This window comes from Trichoderma evansii, assembly GCF_050947405.1.
Source record: "Trichoderma evansii strain SZMC 28006 chromosome Unknown GGI43scaffold_8, whole genome shotgun sequence".
NCBI lineage: Eukaryota > Fungi > Ascomycota > Sordariomycetes > Hypocreales > Hypocreaceae > Trichoderma > Trichoderma evansii.
In genome coordinates this window covers 199,710-210,746 of record NW_028145198.1, presented here as the reverse complement: position 1 = coordinate 210,746, position 11,037 = coordinate 199,710, and the positions used below count along the sequence as shown (strand labels likewise).

The following is an 11,037-nucleotide window of genomic DNA, read 5'->3' as shown; positions in this document are numbered from 1 at the left end:
AAGTGCTGAAAGTGGAAACTCCTGCACAGAGCTGCGCAAGAATGGGGACGGAGTGGCCGTGTTTACTATAAGCGGCTTCTATTTCTCTCGAAAAGCTATTCAAGTCAGAAGCTGAGCCACACACGGATGAGATAAAACAGAGAACCAAAATTTCCAAGGAGATTCTAAAGATAACAAAATTATTTACGGTGGAAGTATAGTTGTCCGGATAATTTAAATATTAGGAATATTTAAACTGCGCAATGTATCTAGATAGACAGCTATTCTATCTGGCATAAGGTAACCTGCCAAACAGGGCCTAGAAAATAAAAACACAGCTTTATGCTGTTATTTCCAAATTTTCTTCCAAATTCTAGAAACTGCCGCCCAGTTTATTTCTTCTCTTCTTCTTTGCATTCTATTGAAGGACTCTGTGTGTCCTGCCTACGGGAGACCTGGCGGACACTTTTCTAGAGTCCCAAAACCGGCTCTTAACTAGGACAATGCCCTTGGATATAAAGTTGTCGCTCGCTCTTTGAGCGTCTGAAGTCGTTCCATTTATGAAGACAGGCGACGTAACGAGTGTTGATCCAGGGAGTTAAAGCCGGAATATATTGTTTCAAAACGTGGGTGTCGGCCGATCGAGTGCTGATGGTCTTTAAGGGATCGGAGCCGAAAAGTGGGGCTGGCGTTCGGAGGGTTTCCGGCCAGAAAAACGTATTTTAGTATGAGATCGATTTGGTATGACATCGATCGGCAGTTGCTGCTGACTGTGTGCTCTGGTATCGTAGGGAGATGGTACTCCGTATTATGTATAAGATTATATCGTAGATAGTATTGCATTTTTGATTAAAGTGTAGAAGGGCTGAATCCTCTTTATGGAACAAATGGAACATTCTGCAGATGTGCTGCATCAAAAAGAATGAAATGAGTAATGCCAGAACCAGCCGGCCCTTACTCTAAACCCAGAGTTTGGATGACCAGCTCCATAACTCTCCTCCTCTTTTCTCTTAAGAATCGAATGTTGATGAAAGTGACAATCAAAACAGCGACCAACTCCCCTCTTATATACCCGTAACCTCCCCTCTCTTCTCCACAGCAACATCTCCCCCTCTCCCTCCTCGCTTCCCTTACGAAATAGTCCAACCACGTACATATACAAAAAGACACGCGAACCAACAGTTAAGAGGCAAAAAAAAAAAAGGTACCTGCAGCTCTCAGCCACCGACTCAAGCCATGCCACGTAAATGCCATCCCGGCCCTGCATCCCAAACGGGAAGCAGATGCTTACAACTGGCGTATTCTGCCCGGTCCCCCGATCAGGCCGTGCATGCCTCCACGCCCAAATAGGCCCAAAGATGCAAGAAAAAAAGTGATGGAAAGTTGACGAAAGCTGGAAGATGCAGGGGATGCTATTGGTGGCGGTTCTACTAACATTACTAGCTACCTGCTACCTACTTGCTAATGCAATGCTAGTACAGACTCTGGACAAAAAGTGAGGCGGTCTGGCCCGTATCATGCAACGTGGAACAAACACGCAAAACGACAACCTATCAAATCCGCAGATCCGCTCGCCTTGCCATAAAAAAGAGGACTTTTGAGTGGCTGTCCTCGCGTATGGTCCAATTGATGCGTTTTCACTCGCTTATGCAGCTTCCCAGTGGTCAATATTTACCGCAACATTTTTGGGATTTGATCGCCCTTCTTTGGTGGCTGGCTTTTGACTGGATGAAATTCCAAATCGCTTTGGGCATCCATTAGACAAAAATAAGGCAAACAGCACCCAGCCATCTACATGTACAAAGCGATCATAGCAAATAGGGGAGGGAAAACACTCAAGACTTCATATTAATCATTTTTCAAGCTGGCAAAAAAAGGTAAAAAAGACGAAATATAAAAAGTGGTAAACCACGCTTCTCCAGTTTCTTTTTATAGCCCTCGCATAATAATATGCTACATACTCCATACATACATACCTTGAAAAAAAACTAAACCTAGTCTGCGTTTCTACTTTATACACGCGCATATATATACTATATGCCCCGTGTGTGCGTGTGTGTGCCTCTTGTGTATCTCGTGTTGTCGTGCGTCATCTTTCTCTCTCACTCTCTGTTTCTCTCTCGCTCTTTTTCTTTCTTATACAAATAATTCTTTAAAATTTAAGAAACTTGACCCTTTGTTTCCCCCCCATTTGGCGCCCCATTTCACAAAAAACCAGAAATTACATGTCCGTCTTTCCTTTTCACTTCCTCTCCTTTGCTTCTCCTCTGTATTTATTTTTTTCTCTGGTTGGATGTGAATTTTGAAACAAGCAAACAAAGTGAGAAAGGAATGTAAGGCAAAGAAACCGGACAAATGATTACCACCATCCTCCTCTCCCCCTCGCCCCAATGTAGCTACCGCGTACATGAACAAAATAAAGGCAAAAAAGAGTCCACTCCCGGGATCCGCTCACATCTCATATCTCACATAAATCTCATGCTGCTCGCTGTTGGTAGCCGCTCCACTAGCCCGGCCACCTCTCTCCGCAGCATCCTCAACACGCGTCGGATATCCGCCAGGTTTGCACCGCCGTCGTTGTGGCCCTGGCCCGCTGGCGGCAGGGCAGCCTCGCAACGTTGCAGGAGGTCGCCGATGGAAGGCCCAAGCAAGCCTCCCTTGGCTGCGCCGCCACGTCGTCGTACCTCAGCCACCCAATCGTTCACCACGTAGACGATGATCTCGATGATGCGATTGCGCACCATGCCGCTGAAGCCATAGTCTTGCGTGTCAAAGATGTTCTCCAGCACGCGCACAATCATATCATGGGACACGCCCAAAGACAGGAATAGCTGCACCGGCCACGTAGGATCGGCACCGATGGTAGCATCCTGCTGGTAAGTGACGGCATACCGACATAACTGCGGCAGAAGAGTCTGGATTGGGAAGATGAAGCTGTCCAATGATGTGTGGTGAGCAATATTTTGAATCTTGCTCGTCACGGCTTCGTATGGCAAGGGAGGTAGTGACATGCCCGCGCCTGTTGCCTCATGTTTCGCCATGATTTCGGCGTGAGTCTGCTGGATCAGGCTATCCCATGTTGATGCGATGGTCGTGGGATTGCGGTAGTTGGCAGTGTGGTAGATCAGCAGGCACAGATCGTAGTATCCAGCCTGATCGGCGTAATCGTTGAAAAGCTGCACAAAATAATATTAGCGTCCATAAAAAAAAAATGTCAACAAGTAGTGAGAGGTATTCTTACATCTGAAAGGCTGATGATCCTTCCATCAAGGGCCTTTTCAATCTCAACCTTTCTTTCGGCATCGATTCTATCGTCCGCCAAGAGGCGGCCCAAAAGATCATCCTGGATGTTGGCAACTTCCAGCAGATCCGTCACCTCGTGGTTCAGGCGCTGCTGCTGCTGTCGGCTGATACCAACAGTCGCCACATTGGCATTGGCCTTTGCCAAGCTGAGAAGCCTGAGCCGGTCCTTGATGTTGAGTGGAAAGTCGGAGCTGGCCAGCTCGGCCTGCACCTCAGCTGCATCGAAGAAGCGGCTGCGGTTGGTGTAGAAGCGGCAGAGGAGGTCGGCGTGCTCCACGTTGGTGCCCGCCAGCCGCTGCAGGAAGGTAATGACGTGTGGAGAATCGATGCCCAGTATCCGTTCAGTCCATCCCTGCTCAATGTACCATTCGTACAGGTCAAAGTGGAAGACTTCATCGTCTGACCCGTTGACCACCTCGTAAGCCTCGTTTCTCTTAGTAGCGATGAGCGTTGGTCGACCGTCAATCGTCAGCGGCTCCAGATTTGAAGCGGCGTCAAGGTGTCGCAGAACCTCGTGAATGAGATCATAAACTCGTCTCCTTTCATTAAAGGCGCTGGCACGAGGATCAGCCGCAGGCTTGCCGTCGTTGATCCACATCAACGCTGCGTTGCCTCTATCCTGCTCTCGGGCAACGTAGAGACACAGCTGCACAGCGCCGGCGTAATACTTCATATCAATGTACTGCGCGATAGCGACCTGCAGGTGACCAAATGTCAGGCTGCGAGCTACTTTCTGGAAGAGGGATAAGCTCTCATTGAGGAGGATCCTGGACTGATTGGTGTTGGGCGGCTGCTCAGACGCTCTCTTGAGCGACTCCTGGGCCTTGAAGATGACTACATCATCGGGACTGCAGAAGCTGCCGCATCTCCGCCTTAGTGCGTCTGCTACCGTCTCAACATTTGAGCCACTCTCAATGTTGCGGTTGACGATAGCCTTGACTAACAGCTTAGCAAGATCCTTGCCATCTGTCTGTGAGAAGAGTTTCTCATAGGTCAAATCCTTGAGCTGCTGTCGAGAGGTATCGTCCAGTCTAGCGTAGATATCTGACACACGCTCGTCAAAGAGCATGAGCACAAATGAAATACCTTCTGAGATGCTCTCCATTAGTTTTTGGAGCGCATGCAGTGCCTGGTGTTCGGCTTGCAGCGCTACCTCCTCCTGTCGGCTGGCAACTCGCTGTAAGTCAGAGGGGCCTGACATCCCTTGAATGAGGCCCTTGTTAGACTCAATGAATTTCCTTAGCCGCTCAAGGTTCCCCTGGGTGCTGATGAGCTTAGCAGGAGGGATCGACGAAGACACGGAAATCGTCCCATTGGGAGCAACGCTTGCGTTGATGACGGGAGCTTTCCAAAGCTTTCTGATTAATCGTGACAAGTACATGGCCAATGCATCATGTCGGGATGACAGCTTAACCGAGTCTGTTGTGAGAGATGATCCATCAGTTTCAATAATCGTAGGCTGACCACCAAAGTCGACAAAAAGAGCTCTCGCTCGGTCTTCGGTTACTTGATCGATCGCTTTCACAGAGCCGCGCCTAGAGTCTCCATGACCGCAGGCTACAGCCAAGGCTGTTGAAACTGTCTCTACACGACCATAAAGGAAAATGAGACGACGGCACATGAGATCCAATGCCTCGTCACCGGGTGAATCTCGAATGGCAGCCGCAAAAGTATCTACCAATCGTCGTCTCCGGATGATGTGAATTCCCGTATTAGTAAGAACAGCAAACTCGCTAGGAGGCTCGTCAAACTGAACGGCCAGCTCATTGCCAAATCCGACCGGTTGGTTAGCAGCCGCAAAGGGTTTCGTAATTAAGCCGACAGCCTCAGCTCGGCTGCCAATATCGATCCAGCTTGCCTGCTCAAAATATCTCAAGGGGGTAGTAGGAGACGTCCGTTTTATTCTTCCGGTTTCAGGGCCAGCCACAAACAGCAAGTCGGAGTTGGGATCATCTTTCTTGCTCACAAAGTCCAAGAAGAATCCAGGTGGGAATCGAGCGCCCTGTCTGCTTGCTATCAACAGAGTTGAATCGAGGTCAACCACCGTTTCTCCTGAAGGCTGGGCGCCCACTCCAAACTGAGTTGATCGTCGGGCAACGGCCGAAGGAGGGAACTTGATGAATTGAACCTGCATGCTCTGGGGAGCTAGGTTGGCCTGAGATCCGTATAAGTAAGAGGAAGCATTAGTAGCGCTGAAGAAGAGACGGCAGCCAGTATCGGTTAGCGCCATGAGATGAAGTTTTGAAGCCTCTTGCTTTGAGATAGGGCTAATGGAGACAAAGTTGGTCCGATCAGTCAAAAGCTTTGACTGTGTAATCATGTGTGCAATATCTCGAAGGCAGTGTAGCTTAGTCTTCTCAATCACTTTATTTAGTCGTTCAGGGGATTCCATGTGATAGACTCGAATGGTCGATGTGCTTGAAAGAGTGTACACCAGCTTCCTCGTGTCGTCAATCACAATGTCCACCAAGTGTTCGGGGTTATTTTGTCCCCATAAGCTGGACTGCAAGCTGACAACCGAGGACCAGCCAGGGTTCGAATGGTTGATCTTACCACACCGATTCGAAAACCACTTTTCCTCAGATTGGTAGTAAAGCTCGTTAATGTCCACATCACTACATCCGCCAAAGAAAATGCGTCCATCAGCAGAGCCAGTGATGATGCGGATGTCGTTGCCACGGGTAGGCAAGACCATCTTTGTCTGGTACAAGTTGACCGTCTTGGTACCGGCAGACGTGTCGGTGGCAGACACGCCGAGGAGGATAATCTCGGAGGATGTTGCCACAACCAAGATATGTGTGATTGTGCCTACAAAGATACCGGGCTTCGGAGGAACCAGGGCAACAGCGTGGATCGTGTGTGGCTGGTCTTCAAAGCCAATAAGCTCGGGGTCGGAGTGGGTGTAGTCCCAGAGAAAAAGCGAATTATCAATCACCACCCAAGCATGATTAATCTCAGCAAATAGTCCCATGAGGGTTTGAAGCTGGCCGGCATTGTAGTGGTCGAAGACTTGGTTCGGGATCGGGTACATGTTCGTCTTCTGGAAGGGAGCCCAGGCGGAATCGGCGCCAGGAAGCTCATAGTCGGAAGATGCCCCCTCTTTCAACAGAGTTTCTTGTTAGCCCGCGTCTTGTCTTTATCTGCTTCATATAGTGAGAATAGTACGCCAACTTACGTCTGCAGTAGGAATCTAGATCTGGAAAGCTCTCGTCTTGTTGCAGGAAAGCATTGATGGCCTTGGCAGCCTTGAGGACTGGGGGAATGTTTTCGACGCGTGGAGGCGCCAGCGGCGTCAGAGAAGACAATCCCGAACCCTCCACATTTCCTGTCGTCGTTGTCACCGCCGTCGAGCTCGCTGGTGCCACGCCCAGAGGCGCTGTTGTTGTGGTGGTGCCCGCAGATGATGACTGGGCATTCTGGCCCTCGCTGACGGGGAAGAGCGTCCGGCGGACGGGATCGTGCGAGGTCTGATAGCGCGCGACAATGGCCGGCGTGTTTACAAATGCGCCCGGCACAGGGCGCATCGGCGTAGCGGGAGGATACGACATGTCGGGCAGCAGATCGTGGCTTGATGCTGCTTCACCTTGACCAGAGCCGCGGATGGAGGAAACGCGCTGGTCAGACCATCAAGGACCTGCTGCACGTGCCGTGGGCGGTGGCGCAATCCGAAGCTTCGCGTGTAAATCCGAAGCTGGGCCCCGCGATCGCTAATTGAGTGGTGGGCGCGCGGCGAAGAGGAGGGAAAAGATGGCGATGGCGACGCCCCGAGCAAAAGATTCGCTTCGTGGATTATTTTGGTGTACACTGGGAGGTTGGTAGAGCTCTGCTTTTTTCGTCCCTGGGCGCCGAATTGCGCTAGTCCGCTTTAGGGCGGTAGTTCTCCAGCGGTACGTACCTCGATTTGTTTGCTCACAACCCCATCTTAGTAATTTTTGGCACTACTACTACCAGTACGTAGGAATGACCTGCCGGCTTGGCGGCCCAACTCGTCGAACGCTGTAAGAGGATGAATATCGCAGTGATAAAAAGCAAATCCTGTTGCTCCTCGCCCCCAATCGCCACAGGGATATAAATTACCCTCGGCAATAGCCTTTATTTAAACTGTTCCTCCTCTCGTATCTATATTTTGATCACTTAGTGAATGTGAAAGATGTTCCAGTCCATCCGACTGATGCCCTTCATTCAGCCCGTCTACCCCGAATGAATAAATCAGGTGTATCAGGCTGAAACCCCTCTTCCTTTGTTATTTAAATACGTATTCTAAATTATTCCATTTTGCATGCTTTTAAATTATCGGGCAATAATTATACTTGGATATCAACAAGTTCCGTCATCATCTCAGCTTACTGGAGTCTGTCTTACAGGCATTCATCCTATACTCTGCCTGAGTAGACAAAAGAAAATCAAACATCCCAGAAAGAGTTCTTCAGATAAATAATACGGAACCATGGAGGCCTCTCTTGGAACAGTCCGAATTTCTTCAAATACAGACAGCAAACAGAGCCTAGAGCTAGAGGCCCAGCCTCGCATTTCGATGGATGGCCTAGCACCCGAAACTCTACTCGCAATTATGACCGAGTTGACTGATCTCGACTCGTTGTATAATTTGATCGTGGCATCTCCAATAGCATGGCGCTTATTCAACAAATACGCCTGGCTCATCACCGAAACTGTCCTATCCTCTCCAGACTCTCTCCTAGCTCCCGGGATACAGCAGTTTATACGTGCCCTCATCCTCATACGCAATTCTCGAGGGCCTTTCTCGTGTCCAGGCGACTTTGTCTACTTTATTCATAAACATATGGCTAAAAATTGCGATAATGGCATCAAGTACGATGACTTGGACAATCTCACGGCTACAGTCACTACTTCTCTCGCAGCTGCCATTACAGCCGACAAGCCATCGGCTGAAATACTATGGTCTATCGTAGCAACAGCTCGTCACATCTCAGTTCTCACACATAGCTGCCTGGATTTTTATCTTGACCGCATAAGAAGTCCCTCGTTCTCGCCAGAGTACCTCGATAACATACTCAAACCAATCGACGAACCGGCGCCTCTAAGTATGAAAGAATTTGAGGGTACCCCATTGGTAACGGCAGATATCGGACCACCCAGCTGGGTCGAAGAAACGCGGGTCTTGCGAGCTCTATGGTTCGTCCAGCTCGCTCATGAGATGATTCTGTCAGCTCCTCAATGGAGAAACTATGAGAATGGGGCCGAGTACAAGAGCCCACAGGAGTTTATTCGTGGAAACGTAAATCATTCGGTTATAAATGGCCCGGCTGAAGAGGTAAAAACCGTTGTGGAATATCTCGAAAGCCTCGAAACACATCTAGAACGGAAGCAAAAAGTGCCATACTACCGCCTCCCTCATCCGCCAGAGGGCTACAGCGATGCGGGCTGGGTAACACCCCTTCCCGAGCTTCGGCAACAAGAATGGAAAGACGGCATTTGCTATAGATTGGTTTATCCCAATAAAGTGGTTGAATTCAACTTGCCGCCTGATACAAAGGAATTGTCGTCTGATACGAAGGATATTAAAGGCGAACCATCTAAATCTACAGTCTCCCGCTGGGATCAGACATGTGTTGCCATTGACGGTCCTTGCACGAATATTGAATATTGGGCAGGCATCTCTAGCGACATGCTTTCATCGCCCATTGTAGGAGTCAAGTTCGATTCTTATCGTCGACTTGGATTCGCTTTATGGGACAGGAAGAGAATGTTTTTCCTCGGTCTCATTCCAGGGCTATACGAATCATGGTCTTTTGAAAAAACAGCCCAGTACATCTTTGCCTGGGAAAGCATTCTTCCCGAAGAAGAGGTGCAGAGCTTGAAAGAGGCGCTCCGAGCAAGAGCAAGGCTTAATGAGTATCTGTGGCCCAACGAGATCATGTGGTAGGTGGGCAAGGCTAACAATGTCGCTGTTCAAGGTTTTTGATTCGTTAAAGCAAAGGTGGTGATGCTCTCTTATTGCTTTTCTCTTTCATATTTTCATATATTTCTTCTTTCACCAACCTGCGGCTTTCATTATCGGCGATTTTACATGTTTGGGCCAGGGCAACTCAAGGTGATGCTGGCTGCATTTGGACTTTGCTATGTACCTAGTAGGTTACCAGAATATTAACATTGGTCATAAAATTTCCTAAGAAAATAATATTATATTCATTTATATTAGCTACTCTCCTGCATAGCTCCAGTCAAAGCACCGTGACTGAGCGTATTCAAGCTGTTTTCATGCTTTCATGTTTTCGTGCAGCCCTCGATTGCCTTATGAACCTCGCTTCGCAAGTACGTATTATCACACAGTCCTCTTTTTTTTAATCCCATATTTCCTTTTGGGTAAAAGCATAACCATCAAGCCCAAATTGCCCACATAGTGTCGCTCAGTAGCATATTTTTTATTCCGTGTAGCAATAAGTGTTCTATCATCAGCTGCCGTAATTTCTTCTTCTGAAGACACGCCTTGATGAACATCTCTTTCAAAGATAGCACCAAAGTAAAACACGGCGGATTCAAGGCCAATTACTGCTTCTTTGCCTCTCGAGCTGCCTTGCGAAGAGCCCGGCGGCGGATATCAACGTGCATCTTCTTGTTGTACCAGATCGTCAAGGGGCTGTTGACACCCAGCACGTTCTCAATCACCCACAGCATGAAAGCATGGCTCCACCAGGGAGTGTAGGTGTTGGGTGCGGTCTGGTAACCACCCCTTCCGACCTTGCCCAGCGCAGCCTTGACGAAGCCACGGGGGTTGGGGATAAGCAGGCTGGTGCGGCGGACCTTGCTCATGGCGGTGGTGACCAAGTGGCTGAGGACCAGGTAGACATCGACATTGTAATCAGACAGTTCAGAGGACAGGGCGTTGCTCCATTGCTGGAGGAAAGCCTTGCTGCCGGAATAGGTGGCCAGGTAGGGAGTGGGAGTCCAGCCACCGAATGAGCCCATGGTCAAGATCAAACCACGCTTGCGCTTCTGAAGAATAGGAGCAACAATCTGGGTGGTCTTCAAGGTTCCGAGACAGTTAATGGTGATAATGTTCTGCAGCTCCTCCTTGGGAGTCTCCAAGAATGAGACAGGAATGCTGTGGCTCTGGCCGACGTTGTTGATCAGGATACCAACATCGAGGTCCTGCACAATCTCTCGCAGTCTATCGTAATCCGAATCGTTATCCTGGGAAAAATCCATGGCAAGCGTCTTGACTTGAAGACCCTTGCCGGTGAACTTCTGTTCAAGCTCCTTGGCCAGAGTATCAAGCTTCGATTGGGTTCGGGAAACGAGCACGAGGTTGAAGCCCTTGGCAGCGAGCTGCGAGGCATACTCTTTGCCTAGACCATCGGAGGCACCAGTAATGACGGCCCAGGTGCCAGGCTTGCCATACTTGCGGAGCTATTTTGCAGTCAGCAATGCGAATTGCCAATGCCGAGCCGTAGACTGTAGGAGGGGCTCTCTTACATTGGTGCCCGGCAGCAGGAATGAGCTGAGGACAAGCTGGAGGTAGCTAAAGAACTTGGATCCCAGGTAAAGCGCACCAATTCCAGCCAGAGCCCATTGGACGGGCTGAGGCACGTTTTCAAGGAAGCTCTTGACGGAGTCCATGATTGCGCAGCGTGATGACTGTGGCAAGATGGAGGTAAACAGAGGGAGAAGATTTTGGTGGGATGGGAGCTTTAGCGGGCGAGCTCATCTACAATCCCGTTGGGCTGCCGCCTGGCCAATTAAAGCGTGCATAAGCTCTGGGTCTAGCCGCGGTGC

The 11,037-nt window shown here is 49.4% G+C and overlaps 3 protein-coding genes across 3 annotated transcripts; 1 reads left to right on the top strand and 2 right to left on the bottom strand.

The window, feature by feature from the left end:
• Positions 1 to 2,444: 2,444 nt before the first annotated feature.
• GGI43DRAFT_422391 (Non-repetitive/WGA-negative nucleoporin C-terminal-domain-containing protein) lies at positions 2,445 to 6,830 on the bottom strand (the record flags this gene model as incomplete). The annotated part of the gene is made up of 3 exons (XM_083208104.1): positions 2,445 to 3,155; positions 3,221 to 6,381; positions 6,458 to 6,830. The coding sequence occupies 3 exons, from the start codon at positions 6,828 to 6,830 to the stop codon at positions 2,445 to 2,447; spliced, it is 4,245 nt and encodes a 1,414-aa protein (XP_083061151.1).
• Positions 6,831 to 7,093: 263 nt separating this feature from the next.
• On the top strand, positions 7,094 to 9,386 carry GGI43DRAFT_357408 (uncharacterized protein). The gene has a single exon (XM_083202335.1). The coding sequence runs from the start codon at positions 7,730 to 7,732 to the stop codon at positions 9,185 to 9,187; it is 1,458 nt and encodes a 485-aa protein (XP_083061150.1). The 5' UTR covers positions 7,094 to 7,729; the 3' UTR covers positions 9,188 to 9,386.
• A 424-nt stretch (positions 9,387 to 9,810) lies between these two features.
• Positions 9,811 to 10,881, bottom strand: GGI43DRAFT_383080 (ketoreductase; the record flags this gene model as incomplete). The annotated part of the gene is made up of 2 exons (XM_083203331.1): positions 9,811 to 10,671; positions 10,738 to 10,881. 2 exons carry the CDS (start codon positions 10,879 to 10,881, stop codon positions 9,811 to 9,813), a joined length of 1,005 nt encoding a protein of 334 aa, XP_083061149.1.
• Positions 10,882 to 11,037: the final 156 nt, after the last annotated feature.